Source organism: Carcharhinus amblyrhynchos, chromosome 6 (assembly GCF_965287045.1).
Source record: "Carcharhinus amblyrhynchos chromosome 6, sCarAmb.v2.hapA, whole genome shotgun sequence".
Taxonomy (NCBI): Eukaryota; Metazoa; Chordata; class Chondrichthyes; order Carcharhiniformes; family Carcharhinidae; genus Carcharhinus; species Carcharhinus amblyrhynchos.
Genome location: NC_137329.1, coordinates 45,102,778 through 45,129,534, shown reverse-complemented (window position 1 = coordinate 45,129,534; position 26,757 = coordinate 45,102,778). Strand labels below are relative to the sequence as shown.

The window sequence follows — 26,757 nt, the reverse complement described above, 5'->3', positions numbered from 1 at the left end:
ATATTGAACCTGGGGCTTCCACTCAGATTCACATTTTCAGCCCATGTACTCAACGTTGATTCTGTGCCTGACTTCTTCCTGCTCACTGACAGAAATAGCAGCTGGGAGAGGAAAATAGGTGTGTAACAATCACCCCACGCCAATCATATCATTCTATTCCCTCATAAGTACCCTGCACTACCCCACTCTATCCCACTCCTACAGTTACTTGTTATGTAAGCCCCACGTCTTCCTCTGTAATGTGGTGCAAGTTTACTGAATTGTCTTAAGGACAGTTTCTTCTCCCTGCAGACCTCCACAATGAGAATGCTGGCCTCTTCTTAACCGTCCATTTTGGCCTCCAGCTTTGCTTGTTGACAACAGCCCAAATCTCCAGTGGTGAACAGTGACTACCCTTCCAAGTTTTCAACCAGGCAAATCTGTTGGTAAATATGAAAGAGTACAATGTTTTGCTGAAGTTTGTAAAGTTTCCATTACAAAATTATCAACTGCTTGATTTCCCTTTGCTTTAACTTCAGAGATAAAAAGTTACATTTTAGCTATCTGTACAAATTTTCAAATATTCATTTTTTTGTCCTCTCTTTGATTTTACAGACATTGACATGTTACACTCTTTAAACAATGTTTCTGCTTTGAGTTACATGATGTGATCGATCTGAAGAGAAACTTTCTCCTTTATTAATCACTGATTATTTTTTCTGGATTCTTACAAGGCTGCACGTTCTTAAGTAAAACTTATACTGCCTCGTGCCAACTCTCCCTCCCCCACGCCCCCCCCCCCCCCCCCCCCCCCACACACACACACACACACACACACACACACACACACACACACACACACACACACACACACACACACACACACACACAGGCTGGATTTTCATTCTAGGTGTGTGTAATGAGAGTCAGGAAATTTCCTAGCTCAGTATGCCAATGGGACTTGATTCATTGTTCTTGTACAGATGCACTGAATATTTCTACAAGCGAATGTTCGTGAAGAGTTGATCTCTGATTTTGACCTCTGATTTTTATTGTTATATATGAATAAGTAAGAGAATGTTCGCCCTCGATTTAATGGGATTTTGTTCTAGGGGCCAGGTGCTAACTGGAGTCTGACATGCCACCGCAGGAAAGAGTTCGGAGACAGCCACAGGGTCTGCTAGGTTGGTCTGCTGGGGCTTCATCACAGTTACAGTAAGAACAATAAATGTGCCTTTGTAAAGAAGCAGTTCAGTGACACAGGACTCTGTGCACTATGGCTGTTTCTAGGGACACACACCGAGACAAATATCAACGGCTGCTGAAGGCTCATCAACTCGGTGAGGAACACTCTTTGGCCCACCCAAAACTTGCTGATATTCCAGTGCAAAGATTTGTTCTCGATCGAGTGCTACAGACTGGCACATTCCAAAGCCCAGGACTGTATGCTGAGGGACGCTCTCAAGCTTGGGGCAGTCGCCCCAAAGGCACAATGGGGAAAGGCCACTGTTTAAAGCCTTTCAACCAAGACAGACTGAGAGGCCAGTAACTCTCGGACTGCGTAACTGTTGCAAATCTGTAAAAATAACAGCACACAGTGAAATGTGATGAATGTATATAGTTTTTGATGAAGAACTGAACTGTAATAAATGTAATGTCTTGGAATAGAGCACCGTAAAGTATTGTAAATATGGTTATTTTTGTCACTGTCTGTAATTATTGGAAATGTCGTTTCTGCAATGGTTTACTTCAGGGTATTTATGAATAAAGCATATTTCTGAAGTAAAAAAAAGCAATTAAGCTGGAAGCAGCCTTCTCCTGTTACCTTACTCCACATCATAGGAAGGATCTATTGCACTAGAAAGGATGCAGAGAAGATTCACCAGGATGTTGCCCAAGCTGGATAAACTGGGGCTGTTTTCCTCATAGCAGAGAAGGCCAAGGTGGGGGGGCCAGATTGAAGGGCATTGACAGGGTAGATAGGAAGAAGTTTTTATCCTTAGTAGAGGGGTCAATAACCGGGGGCATTGTTTTAAGATAAGGGGCAGGAGATTTAGAGGGGATTTGAAGAAAACCTTTTCACCCAGAGAGTGGTGAGAATCTGGAACTCACTGCTTGAAAGAGTGGTAAATGCAGGAACCCTCACAACATTTAAGCTTTTAGATGAGCACTTGAAATAACCCATAGACACAGGGCTATGGACCAAATGCTGGAAAATGGGATTAGAATAAAAGCCTATGATGCATGCATATCAGACTGGGGCCAATTCGCAGAGCATCTGTTACCTTTTTGAGGCTAACAGTATTGAGGGGACGAGAAGCAGAGAGTGTTCCTTTGATTTGATTTGATTTATTTTTGCCACATATATTAGTATAAGTAAAAAGTATTGGGCCCGATTCTCCCATCGAAACCTGCGACCTTTCTGGTGGGTCTGGTCAGGAGAACCGCATCATCGACCTTTTTCTGGGATTTGCACATGCGCTGGGAATGCATGCACATCTCTCACAGCCAGGCAACAGTCGGAGTCCGGACCGCGCTGGAAACCGGCAGGAAGAGAGGTAAGTCATTTGAACCTTTTTTTAATGTGTTTTGCATCTGATTATCGGGAACTTGCTGGGCCTGATTGAATATTCCACTCCACCAGGAGTACTTCATTCTAGCAGGGTTTAGAGTAGCTCGCCCCATTTGGGCAACAAGTGGGTGACACGGCTGGAATCTAGGGGGGGCAATCGGGGGTGCTGCTGTCTGTGCATGGGCACCCTGGTAGTGCCAGCCTGCACCCCAGGCACTAATCAAGGGACAAAGTGTCCATGCCCAGAGGGTACCTTGGCACTGTCCACCGAGCATTGGGCAGTGCCAAAGGGGTTGTGAATATTGTGGGTGGGGCCTGGGGGGCAATTGATGGCAGTGGGAGGTCCTGTTGCCACTCTGCAGACAGGATCAGTCTGGGCTGGAGGGAGGCCAGTGATCAGGGCAGGCTGGGAAAGTGGTGGTGTCTGCTGGGAGTGGGGGCTGCCTTTGGGGGAAAGGAGGTCTGACCCCAGAGAAGGGTCAGTGGTGGGGGGGGGTTCTGCTGGGGTGAAGGGGTTGGGGGGATCGCCACTGCTTGGAGGGACAGGCTGGACATCGGAGCACTCCAGGGTGGGGGGGGGGGAGTCAGGGATGGCCCAGGAATTGTTGTGGGGGTTGCGATCGGGCCTTGGGGGGTGCTGGAGGGGCAGCACTGTGGGGATCCTGGGCTGGCCAGTGATTGAGCTGGCCAGTAAATGGGGAGTCTGACAGATCAGGGCCACTGTGCATGTGCAGAGTTCCAGAACTGTCAGCTGCTGGTGCGAATAGGCCCCGCCCTGGGGTTTTTAACGAGATTCACGATTCTGATCTCTGCAGTGCATAGAGTGGGGAGATTCAGGTCTGAATCTGCACTGAAAAAACAGTCGTGATCCAGACCAGTTTTCCCACCTATTCAGCACTTTTGGGAGAATTGCCTCCATTGTTTCTTGCATGCTATACAGAGAAAGCATACCATATACATAGGGAAGGAAAGGAGAGAGTGCAGAAAGTAGTGTTACAGTCATAGCTAGGGTGTAGAGAAAGATCAACTTAATATAAGGTAGGTCCATTCAAAAGTCTGCTGGAGCAGGGAATAAGCTGTTCTTGAATCGGTTGGTACATGATCTCAGACTTTTGTATCTTTTGCCCAATGGAAGAAGGTGGAAGAGAGGATGTCTGGAGTGTGTAGGGTCCTTAATTATGCTGGCTGCTTTTCTGAGGCAGCAGGAAGTGTCGACAATGTCATGGATGGGAGCCAGGTTTGAATGATGGACTGAGCTTCATTCACGATCTTTTGAAGTTTCTTACAGTCTTGGACAGCGCAGGATCCATACTGAGCTATGATAAACCCAGAAAGAATCCTTTCTCTGATGCATCTGAAGAAGTTGGTGAGAGTTGTAGTGGTATGTTGATGGTATGCAGAGTCCTGACTTTCAGTGTAATAAATGTCTGACCTCCCTGGATGCCCCGACTCCAAAATCTTTAATGAATTGGTGGACTTAGTTAAAGGCTATTCCATAATACTCCAGTGATACTGTTTTAATATGGCACGGTGAACACCTGAGTAATCTGTCACTGGAATTTCTGACCAAGCTATGAAAATTGGCAGAGCACTGTGATTTTGGACCACCCCTGAGCAACATGTTGTGAGATAGACTGGACTGTGGAATTTATAACGTGATAATCCAAAAAACACACTGACTGAACCCGATTTGGATCTATAGGAGACCATTGAGCTAGCTCTATAATTGGAGAATGTAGAGAAAAGAGCTCAGGAGCAACAGGGGACATCTGATTGCAGTGTCTTCCAATTGGGGGTAGGGGCCTTATGCAATATCCATCCCTCAACTGAGAATCAGGGTTTCAGTAAAACATCTCAGGATTTCTTTTGGTGAGGGAGCCCAAGTTGTATCACCAGGCTGTCAAGGCATGTTCAGGGGCAGTCTTCAGACTCTTACGGAGAAGGCTGTAGATGCCAGACAGAGGACTATTGCAAGTGCTGCAGAAGACCACAACAAAACAAAAATACAAGGGACAGTCAAAATGCCTACTATTACAAAAAGAGGCCAAGCCTAACACCGGACTATATCTTGCAGGTAAGCCTACTTAAATCGCATCTCCACAACAAAGATTGCCCCCGTAATGGTGCAGTTATTAGTAAATGGTCACCAATTAAAAATAAAAGTGGATATAGGTTCAGCGAGTCTGGGACTCAAATGGTTTGTAACCATTTATGTGCTGATTGTCCAGTTCCCTCTGGGGAGGAAAACACCTGGTCCTCACAAATGGGGAACAGTCATATTGGCCTCACCAGTATAACCAGCCTGGTGTCTTGGCAATGCCCACTAGGTGGTGCCAGAGGGTGAGGCCTGAAGTGGGTAGGGCCTGCAGGGGTGTGGCCTGAAGAGGTGGGGCTAGGTTGGGGCTGCCTGATTGGGGAGGGGTGGCCCGCTACACATTCTGCAGCTGTGATTGGTGGGGTGGGGGTTGAGGGGCCTGCTGGCGCTCAGCATGTGGCATGTTACCCTACCCCAAAAGTATGTACACCATATGCAAGACATAAGTCAGGAGTCTGATGGAATGCTCTCCACTTGCCTGGATAAGTGCAGCTCCAACAACACTCAAGACGGTCTAGCTAGCAGTACCCACAACCCATAAATGAATTTAAAACAGCAAGGAGCTGAAGAGCAGGAGGATGAGGATTAAATTCAACAGAAAGTGGAGGAACCAAAAGCGGAAGAGATCCTACAATGTACAATGGATACAACTCATTTTCTTATGGAATGATACCAATAATCACATCCACACCTCCACATTCACCTTAGTTCCACACACTTTACCTTTTCCCTATCATTGACATTGTCTGACAGCTTTCTGACAGCACTAACACAAAAACCATTAGAAGATATGCTTTCCAATTTTTAAAATTCAGTTACAATCATAATACATATATCGATACCATACAGGAGAAAGTAGATGTTTGATTGGCACCCCTTTCACAAACAGTGACAGCAGTGTGTACCATCCACAAGACGTGCTGCAGGAATTCAGCAAGACACCCTATGCAGCACCTTCCAAACCCACAACCACTACCATCTGGAAGGACAAGGGTAGCTGATGCACGGGAACAGCACCATATGGAGGTTTCCCTCCAAGCCACTCACCATTCTGACTTGGAAATACATTGCCGTTCCTTCATTGTTGCTGGGTCAAAATCCTGGAACCACCCCCTAACAGCACAGTGGATGTACCTATATCAAAAGGACTGCAGTGGTTCAAAAAGGCAGCTCACTGTCACTTTCTCAGGGGCAATTAGGGGTGGGCAATAAATGTTGGTCTAGCCAACGGTGCCCACAACCCATTAATGAATTTAAAACAGCAAGGGGCTGAACAGCAGGAGGATGAGGATATTAAGTTCAACAGAAAGTGGAGGAACCAAAACAGGAAGAGCTCCTACAATGTACAATGGATACAACACACATTGTAATGGAATGATACCAATAATCACACCCACACCTCCACATTCTCCTTAGTTCCACACTCTTTACTTTTCCCTATCATTGACATTGTCTACTTTCTGACAGCACTAAAACAAAAACCATTGGAAGATATGCTTTCCAAATCAATTTTTAAAATTCAGTTACAATCATAATACAAATAAAAGTAAACTGATCATCCTTGTGCAGTCCCTTAGTGTCTTTTCTTTCATGTGCCTTTCCTATCCTAATGGCCCTATGAGATATTTCCCCAGTGATTGCTGTGTAGATCATGGAAGGGTGCTGAACTCAGGAGAAGGACACTCAAGAGGGGGTAGCATGGTAGCACAGGGGTTAGTGCTAATGCCTCACAGCACCAGGAACCTGAATTCGATTCCAGCTTTGGGTGACTCTCTGTGTAGAGTTTGCATGTTCTCCCCATATCTGCATGGGTTTCCTCCAGATGCTCCACTTTTCTCCCACAGTCCAAAGATGTGCAGGTTAGGTGGATTGGCCAAAGTGCTAATTTTTGAGGGTTAGGTAAATCATCATCAGAATTAAAATCTTGAGTCCTAACTGATGGATGAAGCTCAGTGGTGCGTGAGTATTTAATTAACCATGGAGGGGTGGATGAGGTTAATCGTGTTGCTAACAGGATATACCATTCGAGATTAATTCATTACCTTTACAATTTGTGTCACATCTTTAAGTTATGTCCTTAAAGCACCACTTGTGGCCATTGGCCACTGCAGCCTCTTGTCCCCAATGTCTCCTGAGCATTTGTCTGCAGTTTCACCTGTCACCTGTGGATACAAAACATCTCTCCCGCTTCCCACCTCTTTCATCAAAATTTCAGTGCAGTGCAGACTATCCCAAATGTTCTTCAAAATATCACAGCACAAATTCAGTTTCCAAATGATTTCCATCACTTCTTGCAGCTACGATGCCCTTTAAGTAGGGCTAGCCACATGTGGTATTGGGCCCCCTGCTGATACATGGAACCAACAAACTGCATTGTTCAGTGCAGGCTGCATACAACAATCACATAAAGCAATAGGCACCACAGGCTTACATGATGATAGCAAGTAAGGGAACAGGCATGAGTTCATCATGCATCATGAGCCCAATGGCCACTTTCAGAGTTCAACCAGTTTCTGCCCCTGAAAAATCTTCAAAATACGATCAGCTAACTTATTCTTATCAAATTCTCCATCTCTAAAGCTAGTTTAATTTATATAATACAGCTTCACTGCACTGACAATGAGAGTCCATCCACAATAAATGCATGATCTCAAGGCAAATGCTGCAATCAATCACTATGCAGGAACAGCCCCCAAGCACCACATAATGCCCTGACCTGAGAGCTTGCATAATATCAGGTTCCTTACCAATCCTCTGCTCTCTTGAAACATTTAGAACTTACAAGCCACTCCCAAGAATTTTCTTGGCCTCTTTTTACTTCTTCCTAGAATCATAGAATCCCTACAGTGCAGAAAGAGGCCATTCGGCTCATCAAACCTGCACCAACAACAATCCCACCCTATCTTTGTAACCTCACATATTTACCCTGCTTATCCCCCTGACACTAAGGAGCTATTTACCTTGGCCAATCAACTTAACCTGTACATCTTTGGACTGTGGAAGGAAACTGGAGCACCCAGAGGAACTCACACAGACACGGAAAGAACGTGCAAACTCCACACAGACAGTCACCCAAGGCTGGAATCGAACCCGGGTGAAGCACCAGCTGTGAAGCACCAGCGCTAATCACTGTGCCACTGTGCAGTCCCTCTTTGACATTCTGTCTGTCTCTCTTCCTCTGCTCGCTCTTGCACTCCCTCCTCTGCTCTTCTCCCATCTCAAATCTCCCCTTTCCCTCCTTTGGCATTACTGCCTCTTATCAGTCACTCTCCTTCCCTTCCTCTCCCTTTGTAAGGCAATGATCTGCCCTGTCTCAAAATACAATTTCAATTTAGACCTGTTGTAGCAGACTGCCCTACTTATATATTTCAACTTTTATTTCTTACAGATTTCCAGGTACGCAGCGAAGCAGCAACATGGATCATAAACAGCAATCAGCCATGGGAATCATGCCAACCAAGGTTTCTTTCTTCTATACAGGGTAGATACACTGTAGCTGTTTAGATGCCGACTCTCTGCCAATATATCCTTTCTTATCACTACCATGTGACTGATCTAGCTGCAACTCTGCTTTTGTTTACCGATTTCTGTTAACCTTGTTACACTTAACTCGGGAGATAATGCCTGTTATTAAATGACTGCTCTTGCAATTGGTATCAATAAACATTAACTACCCTATCACCCAGCAGACACTTCCATCTCTGATAACCTGTGGAATCCTTAGGACTGTTCTTGGCACCGATGTGCCTTGGCCCTAGTAGCTTTTCCACGTTTCCGAACAGACTCTGTCTTGATTAACTAACTGCTGTGTCAAGTCGAATGAACAGACTTTCTTGTACAAGCAAAGCAAAATACTACCGATGCTGGAAATCTGAAATAAAAACAGGATATGCTGGAAAAACTCAGCAGGTCTGGCAGCATCCATGGAGAGAAAATCCAAGTTAATGTTTTGAGTCCGTATGCCTCTTTTTCAGAGGTGAAGAGAGGTAGAAATGTGATGAGTTTTATACTGTTGAAGAGCAGGTGGGACAGATGGAGCAAATAGAAGGTGTGAGATAGGTAAGAGTTAAGGAGAGATTTGACAAAAATGTAATGGACACAAGACAAAGGAAGTGTTAATGGCAGCGTTAAAGATTAAAGAAGGTCTCAATAATGGCGTAAAGATCAGATAGTAAGATGTGTTAATAACAGAACAAGGATCAGTGCTCTGGGAAAGCAAAATATAAGAACAAGTTACAGACTGGCCCTGTGGAAGGTGGGCGGGGGGGGTGGTGTTGGTGATGGAGTGTCGAGGGGTGGTTGGGGAAGAAAAAGATTTTTATAAAATAGCAACATGGAAAGGGGAGTTCATGGTCTGAAGTTGTTGAATTCGATGTGAACTCATGAAGGCTGTAAAGTGCCGATTTTGAAAATGAGGTGCTATTCCTCCAGTTTGCATTGGGCTTCACTGGAACATTGTAATAGGTAGGATGGAAGTGTGAGCAAGAGAGCAAGATCATAAGTTGAAATGGCAAAATGACAGGAAGGTCAGGGTCCTAATTGCAGACTGAATGAAAGTATTCCACAAAACGGTCACCCAGTTTGTATTTAGCCTCCCCAGTGTAGAGGAGGCTACATTGGGAGCAGCGAAAACAGCAAACTAAATTAAAAGAAGTACAAGTGAATTGCTCCTTCACCTGAAATGAATGTTTGGGGCTTTGAGAATGAGGAAAGAGGAGGTGAAGGTGTACCATCTTCTGCAATTGCACAGGAAAATGCTGTGGGAAAGGGATGAGGAGCAAAAGATGCTGGAGGAGTGGACCAGGATTCACCAGGCTGGTGGGTTGAAAGTGAAGACAAGGGGGACCCAATCATGGTTCTGGGAGGACAGGAAAGGGAGAAGGACAGAGAGGAAGATGGGTCTGTTGTTGTTGAGAGCCCTGTCAGCCACAGTTGGATATGGCAAAGAGGGGGCTGGGTGGTGGTAACATCACTGGAACAAATGCGATAGAGTAACTGCGAGAATGGGATGGATTACTTGCAAGAAGTAGGGTGTGAGGAGCTGTAATCAAGCTAGCTCTGTGAATTGGTGGGTTTGTAATGAATATTGGTGGGCAATCTTTCACCAGAAGTGGAGACAGGGAAGCCAAGGAAGGGAAGTATTGGAGACGGACCATGTGAAGCTGAGGGAGGGATGGAAATTGAAAGCAAAATTGATACATTTTACCAGATCCTGATGAGAACATGAAATGGCACCAATACAGTCATCAATGTAATGGAAAAAGATTTGTAGGAGGGCTCCTGAGTAGGACTGGAACAAGGAGTGCTCCACATACCCACCCCCCACCCCCCAAAGGACAGGCATCACTAGGACACATGTGGATATCCATGGCCACACCTTCAATTTGGAAGAAGTGAACCAAATTAAAGTCTACCAGTACAGCAGTGTTTGTGGATTTCAGGAAGGAGGTAGCAGTGGGCTATATTGGGTTGGGAACTATGAGGTTGGAAGCTGTAGAGCGGAGATCTTGAGAGGCGATGTGGTCTGTGGCAGTCCTAGAAACAATGGTTTAATGTTAGGTGGTGAAGGGTCATGGTCTGGAGGGGGTAGGGAGAAGTGTCTGAGAGTTGGTGCTCAGTTTTTGCAAGGTAGAGATCAGTTTGCTAGACAACAACGGCACTACCATTGCCAGCAGGTTTGACAGCAAGGTCAGGGTTGGGTCAGGAATGAGTGCAAGAATTTAAAAATGAGACAGGTTGGAGTGGATGAGAGAAGCAGAGAAAAAAGCCAATGTTATGCTGATAGTTTTCAATGAAAAGATCAACAGCAGGTCAGAGATCAGAGGGAGGGTCTAGGTAGAGGGAGAATACTGGGAGGTGGGTGAAAAGATTAGTTGAACAGTGGAAGACTCCTGCCCAAAGAGGCGAGTACGAAGACGGGGGTGACAGATGAAGAGTTCAGCATTGTGCCAACCCAAAGCTCATTGAAGAGAGGATGTAAGGAGATGAAACAGAATCCTTTGCTGATCACGGACTTTCCTGTATCACTGACTATCTTTATCTCTTTGATTCAATGAGAAAATGAACCATCTGTTCAAACACAAAATTTTGGCTTTGGTTAGTTGTTTGAAGACATTTGCTCGGGCGTGGCTTGTAAAATCCAGCCTGAGGCCAACAGAGAATTCCATTCTGCAAGCCTCATCCGCCCCAAAATCCTGGAGGGCGTGGCTGAAAGATGATATTACTTGCTTAACAACCAAAAGCTGAGAATGGACACTGTAACAAATCATTAACAGTATCTCTCTAACAAACTTCATTAAATCACTTCATCAGAACTTCAACTTAATCTCAATCACTTCAACTGCTGTCTCTCTTCCTCACCAGTTCCTCTTTCATTCCCTCCCCTCACACCCACTCCCTCATACCTTTGTGCTTGCCAAACTTCCTCTTCTCTGCTGTCAGTCTCAGTCTCCCCTCCTGTCATCTGTACCTGCCTAACATCATGATTAGTCAACGCTGCAACTGCTCTGTCACCATTGCAGGAGCAAAGCACTGTGTAATGCTGGAAAACAAAAAAATGCTGTAAATCCTCATCAGGTCTGGGAGCAGCCTGGCCGCAGAATGAAACAATGTTAAAATGTTTCAAATTGATAACCGTTTGTCAGAAATGGAAAGGGTTGAAGATGTAACAGGTTTTATACAAGTAGGAGGATAAGGATAAAGACTGTCAGAAGAACAGCCAGAATGCAGACCTTGGATACCATGGAGCAGGAAGCTGTCTGAATGCAAAGTGTAATATGGTAGCAATAGAATCACAGAAAAACTACCGTACAAACAGGCCCTTCGGCCCACAAGGTGTGCCAATCATACCTCTACCTACTAGGCTTACATATAACCCTCAATCCTATTAAGTCCCATGTACTCATCCAGAAATCTCTTAAAAGACTCTATCGAATTTGCCTCCACCACCACCGAGGGCAGCCAATTCCACTCACCCACCATGCTCCGAATGAAAAATTTACCCCTGACATCTCCTCTGTACCTATTCCCCGGTGCCTTAAACCTGTGTCCTCTTGTGGCAGCCATTTCAGCCCTGGGAAAAAGCCTCTGAGAATCCACCCAGTCAATACTTCTCAACATCCTATACACCTCTATCGGGTCCCCTCTCATCCTTCGTCTGTCCAAGGAGAAAAGACCGAGCTCTCTCAACTTATCCTCATAAGGCATGCCACCCAATCCAGGTAACATCCTTGTAAATCTCTGCACCCTTTCAATGGCTTCCACATACTTCCTGTAATGAGGCGACCAGAACTGAGCGCAGTACTCCAAGTGGGGCCTGACCAGGGTCTTATACAGCTGCAGCATTATCTCCTGACTCCTAAACTCAATTCCTCGATTGATGAAGGCCAGCACACCATATGCCTTCTTAACCACATCCTCTACCTGCGAAGCCGATTTGAGAGTCCTATGAACCCGGACCCCAAGATCCTTCTGATCTTCCACACTGCTAAGAGTCTTACCCTTAATGTTATATTCCTTCATCCCATTGGACCTGCCAAAATGTACCACTACACATTTATCCGGGTTGAAGTTCATCTGCCACTTCTCCGCTCAGTCTTGCATCCTATCTATGTCATGCTGCAACTTCTGACATCCCTCTAAACTATCCACAACACCTCCAACCTTCATGTCATCGGCAAACTTGCCAACCCATCCCTCCACTTCCTCATCCAGGTCATTTATAAAAATCACAAACAGCAAGGGTCCCAGAAAAGATTCCTGGGGCACTCCACTGGTGACCGACCTCCATGCAGAAAAAGACCCATCTGCAACCAGTCTCTGCCTTCTGCGGGCAAGTCTTCTTTGTGGATTCACAAAGCAACGTCCCCTTGGATCCCATGCCCCCTCACTTTCTCAATAAGCCTTGCATGGGGGACTTATCGAATGCCTTGCTGAAGTCTATATAAACCACATCCACCGCTCGCCCTTCGTCAATGTGTTTAGTCACATTTTTAAAAAACTCAAACAGGCTCATAAGGCATGATCTGCCTTTAACAAAGCCGTGCTGACTACTTCTGGTCATACTATACTTCTCTAAATGTTCATAAATCCTGTCTCTCAGGATCTTCTCCGTCAACTTACCAACCATTGAAGTTAGGCTCACCGGTCGATAATTTCCTGGGCTACCTCTATTCCCTTTCTTGAATATAGGAACCACATCCGCAATCCTCCAATCCTCCGGAACCTCTCCCGTCTCCATCGACGACGCAAAGATCATCGCCAGAGGCTCTGCAATCTCTTCCCTCACCTCCCACAGTAACCTGGGGTACATCCCATCGGGTCCCAGCAACTTACCTATCTTGATGCTATTCAAAAGCTCCAACACATCCTTTTTCTTACTGTCTGCATACTCAAGCTTTTCAGTTCGTCGCAAGCCTGCACTACAAACACCAAGATCCTTTTCCACCGTGAATACCGAAGTAAAGTATTCATTGAGCACCTCTGCTATTTCTACCGGTTCCATACAAACTTTCCCACCGTCACATTTTGTAGGTCCTATTCCTTTACATCTCATCCTTTTACTCTTCACATACTTGTAGAACACCTTAGAGTTTTCCTTAATCTTACCTGCCAAGGCCTTCTCATGACCCCTTCTGGCTCTCCTAATTTCCCTCTTAAGTTCCTTCCTCCAAGCTGTATACTCCTCTAGATCCCTAACATTACCTAGCTCCCTGAACCTTTTGTATGCTTTTCTTTTCTTTTTGACTAGATTTGTCACAACTTTCGTGCACCACGGTTTCTGTAACCTACCAAAACCTCCCTGTCTCATTGGAACGTTGTCGTGCAGAACTCCAGACAAACATTCCTTGAAAATCTGCCACCTTACTTTGGTACATTTCCCCGAGAATTCTTTCGTCCAACTTACGTCTCTAATTTCCTGCCTGATGGCTTTATATTTCCCCTTACTCCAGATAAACACTTTCCTAGCTTGCCTGATCCTATCCCTCTCCAATGCTAGTGTAAAGGAGATAATGATCTTTTGGGGATAATGATCACTATCCCCAAAATGCTCTCCCACTAAGAGATCTGACACCTGTCCAGGTTCATTACCCAATACCAGATTGAGTGCAGCCTCTCCTCTTATAGGCTTATCCAAATACTGTGTCAGGAAACCCTCCTGAACACACCTAACAAACTCATAGGAGATGCAATAATTCGGGGAACAGGTAGCATGCTTTGTAAGTAGGATGTATAGTCTCACACCCCACCAGGTGCCAGGGTGAATGACACCTTGGCGCGAATTAAAAGGATATTGTAGCAGGAGGGATTGAATACAGTAATTGTGGACCATGTTCGGGGCTAAAAGAGTAAAGATAGGCTAGAGGTATGTTGGGGTGAGCACCAGGATAGGCTCCACGTTAAAGAACAGGATCTTAAGGGCTATAATATCTGTATTATTACGCAAGTCACATGCAAACTGGTTTAAGGAAAAGTAGATTAAGAAGGAGGCTGAAGGAGTGATGTGGGAAAAAGGGGTTCCTGGAAATGAACAGGTAGGTTGTACCATCAGGATGGGATCCATCCAAACAAGGCTGGGATCAAGGTCCGAATGGAAAGGATAAAAGGAGCAGACACAAGATTTTAAAATAATAAATAGGGGCAGGCTCAGATGGAAAAGATTGTATAGATAATAGTTTGACAACAAATGAAAAGGGAGAGAGTAGATTACCAGAATACTACAGGTAAAGGAAAAACTAAACATGATAAAGGGATTTAGCTAGGAAAGAGAAATAAGGAACATGAGAGTAAATCATTAGAGCAGAAGGACAGATTAGGCTGGATGGCCCAAATAAGCTTTCTTTAATGCAACACGGAGCATAGGGAACAAACTGAAAGAATTGCAGGCCCCAATAAAGAAACTGGCAACTACTATAAAAGGAAATCCAAAAGACTTCCATAGGTACAGAAAAAGTTATAGAGTGGTAAGAGAAGTGGCACAGCTTATCAGAGAGTGAAGAGGTGGAGAGCAAGGCTGAGATACTCAATGAGAGTTTTTATTTATCTTTGTTGAGGGAGAAGAGGCTGCTAAGGTCACAATGAAACAGGAGATATATGAAAGAGGCAAAACTTGATAAAGATGGGATATTAGAAAGCTTAACTTGACACAAAATGGACAATTCACCAGAATTAGCAGGTATGCATCCAAGGATGCAGAGGGAAGTTATTCCAAAATGCATTTGATAGAGCCCTACATAACATGCTTGATGATCTTTAGGGGATTTGGCGCAGATCTGGTGGGCCAAAAGACCTCCTTCTGCGTTGTAGGGATTCTATGGTTATGGAGAGGCAGGTGGAATAGGACATTTGGCAGATGAAATTTAATACAGAAAACGTGAACAAGAAGAGGCAATATTAAACAAAAGGTATAATTCTAATAGGGAATAGGAAAAGAGATACAAGGGGAGCATCAAGGAATGTGGCAGATCAAGTTGGAAAAGTGGTTAATGAGGCATATGTAATATGGAGCTTTATAAACATAAATATATTTATACTCTATACCTCCTGAGGTATATACAAAGGCAAAGAAGTTATGATGAATCTTTATAAAACTCTTCTGTCCCCAGCTGGAGTATTGTGTCCAATTCTGATTACTGCTCTTCAGGAAGGATACAAAGACATTAGAGAGCGTGCAAGAAAGATTTACAAGAATAGTTGCAGAGATGAGGAACTTCAGTTACATGGATAGGTTGTTGAAGCTGGGACTGTTCTCATTAGAGGAAACAGTGTGGACAGGGTATTTGATAGAGATGTTCAAAATCACGAGGGGTCTGGACAGAGGAGTATTTTTAATCTTCTTTTGCAAGCATATCATTAAAAATAACTTTTGATGGATTAACTAAATGGGCAAAATGTAGCAAATGGAGTTCAGTGTAGGCAAATTACTGGTCATCCACTTCAGACCTCAAAAGGAATAGAACAAGATACTCGTGGTCAGAAGTTAGAAACAGTGAAGCTCCAGATACTTTCAGATACAAAGGTAATTAGAGTGTCATGAAGAGGTATAGGAAATAATCAAAATGGCTAACAGTGGCCCCTCCATTTGAAAACATAGAATTTAAGAGGGTGGAGGTCATACTTCAGCTATACAAAGCCTTGGTTACACCTCAACTGGGATACTGTGAGCAGCTCTGGGGACCACATTATTGGAAGGATGTATTAACCTTGTAGGGAGTGGGGAATAAATTTACCAGAATGATGCCTGGCCTCTAAGAGTTAAATTGTAAGGCATGGTTACACAAACTAGGGTCACATTCCGTGGAATTAAGACTGTTTGGGGTGATTTGATCAATGTTTTCAAAATATTAAGCTTAGACATCGAGAAATTATTCCTTCTGGTTGGAGGGACTGGACAGAGCAACATAGTCTAAAAATTAGAACCCTATGTTTTAGGAGTTAAATTAGGAAACATTTCTACAAAGAAAGGATGATGGAAGTTTGGAACTCTCTAGCAGCTGGCAATTGTTGCTATATCAATTATTCATTTGAAATTTGAGACTGATACTTTTACATTAATCAAAGGTTTTAAGGGGTAAAGGTGAGCTTAAGGAGTAATGTCGTGGTTTAGCTATTATAAGAATGGGTAATTAAAGTTTATTTATTTATTAGTCACAAGCAAGCTTACATTAACACTCCAATGAAACATATAAGATAATTAGAGGTTTAGATAGGGTGGACAGTGATAGCCTTTTTCCTCGGATGGAGAAAGCTAGCACAAGGGGGCATAGCTTTAAATTAAGGGGTGGTAATTTTAGGACGGATGTCAGGGGTAGGTTCTTTACCCAGAGGGTGGTGAGGGATTGGAATGCCCTGCCTGCTGCAGTTGTAAATGCGCCTAGTTTGGGGGCGTTTAAGAGATCCGTGGATAGGTTTATGGATGGAAAGGGATTGGTTTAGGTTAGAGGGTCATTGCTTTTTGACTGGTCGGCACAACATCGTGGGCCAAAGGGCCTGTTCGGCGCTGTAATGTTCTATGTTCTAATGAAGTTACTGTGAAAATGCCCTGGTCGCCACACTCTGGTGCCTGATCAGGCACAGTGAGGAAGAATTTAGCATGGCCAATGCGCCTAACCAGCACGTCTTTTGGACTGTGGGAGGAAACCAGAGCAGCCAGAGGAAACCCACGCAGACATGGGGAGAACATGCAAACTCCACACAAACAGTCACCCAAGGCTGCAATTGAGCCTGTGTTCTGAAGCAGCAGTGCTAACTACTGTACCACCATGCTGCCGAGGAGTATGATGCCTGGATTAGTGCAACTCCAATAACAGTCAAGAAGCTTGACATCATCCAGACAACGTAGCTCAATTCATTGGCACCCTATCACCACCTTCAATATTCACCATCACCACAACGAACAGTGGCAGAGTGTACTATCTACAAGATGCATTACAATAAACATCAACACTTTGACAGCACACTCCAAACCGCAACCTCCTTTACGTAGGTGGGCAAGGGCAGTAGATTCATGGAAACACCACCAGTTGCAAGTTCCTCTCCAAGCCACGGAACATTCTGACTTGAAAGTATATTGCCATTCTTTCACTGTTGCTGGAAAAAGTCCTGGAACTCTTTCCCTAACAACACTATGGATGTACCTAAAGCACATCGACTGCCGTAATTCAAGAAGGCAACTCACCATCACCTTCTCAAGGGCAATGTGGGATGGGCAATAAATGCTGTCCCAGCCAGTGAGTTCCAAGTCCCAGGAAAAAATTTTTAAAATGCTGCATCTCTAAGGTGATGTCCTGTGGATGGGATTTTTAATCAGTCATTACATTTGGAAACAGGTGCTAAAATTTTGCCCCCAGCATCAGAAACAAACTTCTATTTTTTTTTGTGGAATGTTGCTAAAAACCTGCATGAAAGCAATCATTGTACTTCAAAGTAATGCACTGCATGTGGAATGTTGAAAGATAAGTTCTATATAAATTCAAACCATTGTTTCTCATTAGGCACACTGTTGTGCTTCACACTGCCAACTTGGCAATCTATCATTGTTCACCTCCTTCTAGAATGAGCATTTGTAAAGCAGGGCTGGAAAAGATACAGGGGTTGTTGTCTTGGTCCCCCCTGTGCAGTTCTGTGACGCAGGACTTTTGTGTTTTGGGGACTGTTCCAGGGACGCACACTGAGACAAACAGCAACTGTGGCTGGAGGATCATCAATTCGGTGAAAGACACTCTTTGGTATACCCAAAACGTGGTGGTCTTCCAGTATAAGGAGTTGTCCTTAACTGTCTAAGGTCCAGGATGACTTGAATGACACACTAAAGACTGGGCAGCCACCTCAGAGGTTCAATGGGGGAAAGTCTCTGTCTAAGGCCTTTCTGCTGTGGAACATGAAGGGGCTGGAAAATCTGTAGAACTCCCTCGGGCTGTATGCCTAACATTGAATATGAAAATGAAAGTATTGAAATTGTACTGGGAATCTCAGAGAAGAACATGTTGTATGCAGGAAATTTGGATTCTATTATTGCACTTTTTGTAATTTTTCAATTTGAACCATCTTGCACCCAGGCTGTATGCCCGATATGGAATGCATATTGACAATATCATAAGAATTACAATTGTATGGAGACACCGAGGATTAAAAAACAATGTGGAGACAAGCCTAGGATTGGAACACAGTGCAGAGACGAGTCAAATTTTATGATACACCCAGTAATTTTCAAGTTGAAAGATGAGACTTTACAGCCTCGCTAGACCCGAGACTGGAAAATCCCATCCGAGGTCAATGGATCTTGCCATTGTCTGTCCCTCTGCCATTCCAGTTCCAGTGGCTTCCGGCTGAAATGTTGTGTAATGTATTTTTACAAATTTTATGAATAATGTATATTTTTGAGGCAATAAAAATCAAATACTGAATGAACCCTAATTCCTTGAAAAGCAGACTCACACATTGAAATATCAACAAGTGCAAAAAGAATTTGCTTGACCAACAACCTTCTTCTCTGGTTCTTCAGCATCCTGTCCTGCAGCAAATCTGATCAGATGTCACTGAGGCCCAAATGGAGCTGAATTCACATTGAGCACAGTAAGAAGTCTCACCACACCAGGTTAAAGTCCAAGAGGTTTATTTGGTAGCAAAAGCCACTAGCTTTCAGAGCGCTGTTCCTTCGTCAGGCACTCACCTGACAAAGGAGCAGCAAGTGCTCTGAAAGCTAGTGGCTTTTGCTACCAAATAAACCTCTCGGATTTTAACCTGGTCTGGTGAGACTTCTTAATGTGTTTACCCCAGTCCAACGCTGGCATCTCCACATTGAGCATCACAGAATAATGCAGGCGGAGAGGGGCTCCTAAGCTCCAGTGTGAGGGAGCTGGATAGATGGGAATGGCAGGGCAGCTTGGGGGCAGTGGTGGCACAGTGGTTGGCACTGCTGTGTCACAGTACCAGGGATCCAGGTTCAATTCCAGTCATGGGTAACTGTGTGGCGTTTGCACATTCACCCTGTGTCTACATGGGTTTCCTCTGGGTGCTCCAGTTTCCTTCCACAAGATGTACAAGTTGGGTGGATTGGCCATGATCAATCGCCCCTTAGTGTCAGGGGGATGAGCAGGGTAAACACATGGAGTTACAAGGGTGGGACCTGGGGGTGGAATTGTTGTCAGTGCAGGCTCCATGAGCTGAATTGCCTCTTTCTGCACTGTAGGGATTGAATGGAATAAAAGCAGGATACCAGTTGGGGAGTGCTGGATGATATTGACAGCGCTTTGGAGCTGGAGTAGTATTGCTGAGAGGGTCAGAGGAGAAAGAGTCTGCCTCGGAAAGGTTGGCAATATGTCAACCCGCAAAGCTAACGAACTCCGCCGAGACAGGTTTTTGGCCGCAACCTCAATGAAGTGAGGTTGATCTGAAAGCTTTGATGGGAAGGATCAGCTCTCTCTCCCTCCACCCCCCACAAAAAAACCGGTTCGAAAGATCAGTATTGAACCAATGCCTGCAGATCAGGGCTGTGGCACAGCTTCTTGATTGGTGCAAAAACTCTGCTGATCTCCTAGGTTACAGCATCGCGTTAATGGTTAATTCTTGCAGGATGTTGCTGGGCGGGCTGGAAATATAAGATGAACTGCTAAAGAGGGCAGGTAGAGGGAGAGAAGAGCCGGGAGAAGGAAAGGAGGGGGGAAAGGAGCAAGGATGGGGAAAGGAGGAGAGAAGGGTGAAGAAGAAGGGGAGTGTGAGAAAATGTTAGCCCTGTACAGTTGGCAAGAGATCCAGAAGCACAATAGCAAGACGGACAAGTGGCTGGTGATTGATAGGAAAGTATATAACGTGACTAACTGGGCCCTAAAGCACCCTGGAGGGATACGGGTTATCAGTCACTTTGCTGGAGAGGATGCCACGGTAAGCAGATCACCTTTAAACAAACATTCAATCAAACCGATCGATTGTCCGCTTGCATTTTTACCTCAGAGAGAGATGTTGCCTGAATATAAAGTCAGAAGGCATTCGAAGACTGCATTTTTCTTTTCTCTTTTGTCATGTTCATTAAATATTCCTTTTTCACAATCTGTAAGTCTTCTCCCAAAATATTTTGTTTCGCAAATTTGTCTTGCACTTTTTTTGCGCCCCTCCCCCCTCCTCTCTTAAACAAAATGTTTATTTGAGGTACGGAGGAAAGCCCGAGTCAGTGGCAGAAGACCAAGGTTACTGGAGTTCACGGATCCGGAGTTACTATCGGTCACAGATGTTATGTGGGCCACTGCTTCTGAAGGAAATACTACATGGGCAGCTCCCACAATACTAAAAGCTCCAGGCGAGGTCTGTGTCTGAATTACTAAATTGTTGAGGAAAAAATAAAGAAGTATAATTCTTCTGAGTCGCTCATAGAGAGATAAGTTTTTTTAAAAATGTTGGTTCAGAATAGTCACATGGAGTACAAAAAAGTGGATGGAATGCATTTTTTAATCATACTCATACTAATCATGGCAATTCCAGTAATAATTTAATAAATGATTTATTCAAACATCCACTAATTGACAGCAGTATCAATGAATGTGCTACAGTTAAAATGTCATCTTCACAGCACTGCTGAAGATCATAGAATGTCAATCAATAAAAACAAAACTTGATTCTTTTGATGACTGTAATATATTAATTATGGTAAATAGTATTGAACTGGTCTGTAACTCATATTGGTGCTTTATTGCTACAATCTGTGGTCACAGTTAAAGTTTCCTAGGGATGCACTGCTGCTAATCATCAATATTCATTCAGAATCAATGCAAATAATCAGGACTTTCTCCAATTCTTCCTTTGCTCTGGGAAGTATTGTCCTTTTGTGGGTCCCAGTTGCAATGGTGCTTGTTCAAGTGGCTGTTCTTTATGTGAACCTACGGTATGAGATGTTCATTTGTGGGAGGATAATACACTTTACGCAACATCAAACTGAAACAGCCTGTGTCAGCATGCAGCACCCCTGAATAATGACACGAAGATAAGTGGAAAAGCAAATTGTGTGGAAAGTCTGCAGAGAGATCTGGATAGACTGAGCGAGTGGGCGAGGACCTGGCAGATGGAGTATAATGTTAGCAAGTGTGAGGTTATCCACTTTGGCATAAATAATAGTAGGAGGGATTATTATTTAAAAGGCGAAAAGCTGCAGCATGCTACGGTGCAGAGGGACCTGGGGGTCCTTGTGCACGAGTCGCAAAAACCTAGTCTGCAGGTGCAGCAGGTGATCAAGAAGGCAAATGAAATGTTGGCCTTTATAGCGAGGGGGATAGAATATAAAAGTAGGGAGGTCTTGCTGCAACTGTACAGGGTACTGGTGAGGCCGCAGCTGGAGTACTGTGTGCAGTTTTGGTCGCCGCACTTGCGGAAGGATATATTGGCCTTGGAGGGAGTGCAGAGAAGGTTCACTAGGCTGAAACTGGAGATGAGGGGGTTAGCCTATGAGGAGAGACTAAATAGACTGGGTCTGTACTCACTGGAGTTTAGAAGGATGAGTGGGATCTTATAGAGACATATAAGATAATGAAGGGGATGGATAGGGTAGAGGTAGAGAGATTCTTCCTACTTAGAAAGGATAGCAGGACTAGAGGACTAAGGGGGGTGCAGTTTAGATCAGAGTTGAGGAGGAACTTCTTCACTCAAAGGGTGGTGAATCTCTGGAATTCTCTGCCCGTTGAAGTGGTGGAGGCTACCTCGCTGAATATATTTAAGTCACGGGTAGATAGGTTTTTGATAGACAGGGGAATTAAGAGTTATGGGGAGAAAGCGGGAAAGTGGAACTGATCCACTTCAGATCAGCCATGATCTTATTGAATGGTGGGACAGGCTTGAAGGGCTAGATGGCCTACTCCTGCTCCTATTTCTTATGTTCTTAGCTTGCAGGTGCAGCAGGTGGTTAGGAAGGCGAATGGGATGCTGGCCTTCATAGCGAGGGGGATTGAATATAAAAGTAGGGAGGTCTTGCTGCGGCTGTATAGGGCAATGGTGAGGCCGCAGCTGGAGTACTGTGTGCAGTTTTGGGCGCCGTACTTACGCAAGAATATTTTGGCCTTGGAGGGTGTGCAGAGGAGATTTACTAGGCTGATGCCGGAGTTGAGGGGGTTGAGCTATGAGGAGAGGCAGAATAAACTTGGCTTGTACTCGTTAGAGTTTAGAAGAATGAGGGGAGATCTCATTGAGACGTATAAGATGATGAATGGGATGGATAGGATAGAGGTGGAGAGACTCTTCCCGCTCAGAAAGGATAGTAGGACTAGGGGGCACAGCCTCAAGATAAAGGGGGGGGGGGGCGGTTTAGAACGGAGTTGAGGAGGAACTTCTTCACTCAAAGGGTGGTGAATCTCTGGAATTCTCTGCCCGTTGAAGTGGTGGAGGCTGCCTCGCTAAATATTTTTAAGACGCGGGTTGATGGGTTTTTGATAAGAGAGGGGATTAAGGGTTATGGGGAGAAGGCAGGAATGTGGAACTGAGCCACGACAGATCAGCCGTGATCTTATTGAATGGCGGGGCAGGCTCGAAGGGCTAGATGGCCTACTCCTGCTCCTATTTCTTATGTTCTTATAACATTCAGCTTTGGGCCAAGGGCCTGGCAATGACCATCTCCAATGAGGGAAAGTCTGACCACCTCCCCTTGGCATTAATTGGCATTCCCATCACCAGATCCTCCATCATCAGTACTCTGGGGGTTACAATTGTCCAAAAACTTAACTGCACCAGCCTATAAATACTGTAGCTACAAGAGAAAATCAGATAACTGTGCATTCAGTAACTTTCCACCTGATGCCCTGAAGCCTTTGCACCATCTGCAAGGCAGAGACAGGGGTGTGATGGAATACTTTTAGATGAGTGCAGCTCCAACAACACTCAAGAAACTTGAAACCATCCAGGAGCTCACTTAACAGGCATCTCAGCCTGTGAACCATATTTAATTGTTGACTGTGTCTGCAAAGTGTATCACTGTTAGTAATATAAATGAATGAAAAATAGAAAAATAATTGATTATTGAGCACGTAGTGCTGGACATTGATCTGGAACCCTTTGTTGCCTGGTGCAGTACTTCAGCTAGTGGCCAGTGATGTTTGGTTGAATAATCCTGAGATATATTGCGCAAACAGATGAAGGAGTTGAAAAGCAATTAAAAACGGCCTCAGTGGTTTAATATGACACCAAGTTACAAAGAACGAAATCAGCCCAGCCCAAACCTTATGCTTGCTGAATTAATTAATCTAGACTGAAGGTAAGAACAAAATAAACAATAATTTCCAATATTCCCTGATCATTCTTTGGATACGTAGTTGGAAAGTACGAGTACTCCAACGTGAATGAAGGGTGAGAACAGGATCAGATTTGCTTGCAATGCTCCCAAGGTTGAATTGCCAGACAACATTCTCGATATAGGCAGCATGGAGAATTGGCTGAGTTTCTGGTCGGGACTAGTCTGTGGAAGCATACCACACCATGAGATGACTCATTTGAGGGAGGATGGGATGTAATACAGAGAAGAGGTTCAGTAGGTAGAGTGCATGTATAAGATGTCAATTGCCCCGTGGTTGAGTGAAACCCATTTTGACTTTCCCTGACACTCCACGGATGGAGTGATGACAAGGTTCCTGACCATGAACTTCACAGTGGAATTATTTTGTCTGACTATTGTAACTGCCTTAGCAAACAGTTAAATCATTTTGAAGTTGCTCTTTATGGACTCCGGAGTGAATGGGTGTTTGGGCGGAATGGTTAGCACAGTGATTAGCTGAGACTCCCAGGTTCAATTCTGGGCTCAGGTCACTGTTTGTGTGGAGTTTGCATGTTCTCCCCATGTCTGCTTGGGTTTTCTCCAGGTGCTGCAGTTTCCTCCCACAGTCCAAAGATGTGCAAGTTAGGTTGATTTGCCATGCTAAATGCTAGAGTCAGGGGGATTAGCAGGGTAAATGTGTGGGGTTACCAGAGTAGGCCTGGGTGGAATTCAGACTTGATGGGTTGAATGGTTGCGTTCTGTACTGTAGGGATTTTATGAAAGTTGCTGTCCTGTGTTGTGTTAATGCGTTGCATCTGAAAAGCAGTAGGGAGGCTGCAATTCTTAGAACTATAAAATCTTACACCAGGGAGTTATTGGTCTGCTGAATCTTTGAAAAATCAGTTCAGTTTAGTCCCACACTTGGGTCCATAATGCTACAAACTAGTCCTGTACAATGCTTGCTAAAATATTGATTCCACCATATTTTAAGGTAGTATGTTGCAGTTCTTAACAAAACTTCTCTTCAGGAATTTCCCTTCATTTCTCCTCGAGTTTGTTTTTCCAAAAACTTTAAATTTATAATTTCTGATTACTGGCCAGAGGAAAGTTTTTTTTTTACTTGCTGTACCAAAATGCCTCAATTTTGAGTATCCCTGTTTCACCTTTTCCTTCGCTGCTTTAAGGAGAATGGAACAAGTTCCTCCATTCCCATCACGTAACTGAATTTACTCATCCATGGGAAACTTCCATCTCCAGGGCCTTGGCATCCTTCTTAAGATATGATGCCCAAAATTGTATACAATGCACTGAGGCCTAACTAGTAAATGTTGTACTCAGTGCCCCTGCATACAAAATCTTAGGTCTGACAAAGAGTCGTCTAGACTCAAAACGTTAGCTCTATTCTCTCCCCACAGATGCTATCAGACCTGCTGAGATTTTCCAGCATTTTCTGTTCTTATTTCAGATCCTAGCATCTGCAGTATTTTGCTCTTCACCTTTATTAACTGTGTTATCAACTGGCTCTGCACCCTTAAGGATTTGTGAATTTGCACCTGCAGCTCCTTTTGCTCTTGTAATTCTCTCAGTATTCCTATTTAGATTGCCTCTCCAAATTGTTTCTTCTAAATTCCTCCTCTTCACACTTGAGTGCATTAAGTGGCACCTGCCATCTATCTGCCCATTTCACCAGACTATGTTATCCTGAAGTCTGCTGTCCAGCTCACCGTTAGTATTTTGCCAATTCTTTTATCTTCTATACTCTATCAAAGTCCATGTAATTTATTTATATCAAGAAAGCACTGACCCTTGAAGCCCTCACTGCATAATTCTGTCCAGAATTCGGTCAACAGGAAAACATCTGTTGACGTGGTATACATGGATTTTAGTAAGGCGTTCGATAAGGTTCACCATGGTAGGCTTCTGCAGAAAATGCAGATGTATGGGATTGTGGGTAATCTAGGAAGTTGGATCAGGAATTGGCTATCAGATAGGAGACAGAGGGTGGTGGTGGATGGTAAATATTCATCATGGAGTACAGTTACGAGTGGTGTGCCTCAGGGATCTGTTTTGGGGCCACTGTTGTTTGTAATTTTTATTAATGATCTGGATGAGGGTATAGTTGGGTGGATTAGTAAATTTGCTGATGACACCAAAATTGGAGGTGTGGTAGATTGTGAGGAAGGGTGTCATAGTCTGCAGGGAGACTTAGATAGGTTGCAGAGCTGGGCCGAGAGGTGGCGGATGGAATTTAATGCGGAGAAGTGTGAGGTAATTCACTTTGGTAGGAGCAACAGATGTGTCGAGTATAGGGCTAACGGGAGGACTTTGAATAGTGTGGATGAACAGAGGGATCTAGGTGTGTGTGTACATAGATCCCTGAAAGTTGGGAATCAAGTAGATAAGGTTGTTAAGAAGGCGTACGGTGTCTTGGCGTTTATTGGTAGGGGGATTGAATTTAGGAGTCGCAGTGTAATGTTGCAACTGTACACTACTCTAGTGCGGCCGCACTTGGAGTACTGTGTGCAGTTCTGGTCCCCGCATTACAAGAAGGATGTGGAGGCGTTGGAGAGGGTGCAGAGGAGGTTTACTAGGATGTTGCCTGGTATGGTGGGGAGGTCCTATGAGGAGAGACTGAGGGATTTAGGGTTGTTTTCGTTGGAAAGAAGGCGGCTAAGAGGGGATCTTATTGAAACATATAAGATGATTAGAGGTTTAGATAGGGTGGATAGTGATAGCCTTTTTCCTCGGATGGAGAAAGCTAGCACGAGGGGGCATGGCTTTAAATTAAGGGGGGGTAGCTACAGGACGGATGTCAGGGGTAGGTTCTTTACCCAGCGGGTGGTGAGGGATTGGAATGCCCTGCCTGCTGCAGTTGTAAATGCGTCTAGTTTGGGGGCGTTTAAGAGATCTCTGGATAGGTTTATGGACGAAAAGGGATTGGTATAGGCTAGTGGGTCATTGTTTTTGTAACTGGTCGGCGCAACATCGTGGGCCGAAGGGCCTGTTCTGCGCTGTAATGTTCTATGTTCTATGTTCTATGTTCTATGATTATTCTTCACCTCCTATTTTTTAGACAATTTCATACTGAAAATACCACTGTTCTTTTAGCCACGAGCTTCTATTGTCTGAATAAGTCTATTATGCAGTACTTTGCCAAATATCTTTTGACAATCCATGTAGACATTTACTACACTATCTTCATCAGCTTTCTCTATAATGTCTTTAAAGAACTGAATCAGGTTAATTGGACACAATTTGCCTTTAACAGGTCTATGCTGACTGTCCCTTCCAAAATCAAGTTTCTCCAAGTGAAACTTATTTTATTCTTGACAATGGTTTCCCATAGTTTTCCCAGCATTGAGTTTGGACTGATTAGTCTGTATCTAC

At 44.3% G+C, this 26,757-nt stretch overlaps 1 protein-coding gene across 2 annotated transcripts in view; it reads left to right on the top strand.

Moving 5' to 3' along the window:
• Positions 1 to 19,721: 19,721 nt before the first annotated feature.
• Positions 19,722 to 26,757, top strand: part of LOC145343867 (acyl-CoA 6-desaturase-like) — a 54,976-nt gene continuing 47,940 nt past the window's right edge. The window contains exon 1 of one of the 2 annotated variants that reach the window (XM_080190338.1): positions 19,722 to 20,027. In XM_080190338.1, coding sequence (XP_080046464.1) covers positions 19,821 to 20,027 — 207 coding nt within the window. In that variant the 5' untranslated portion in view covers positions 19,722 to 19,820. The remainder of the gene's footprint in view (positions 20,028 to 26,757) is intronic. The other variant, XM_080190337.1, reaches the window with a different exon arrangement.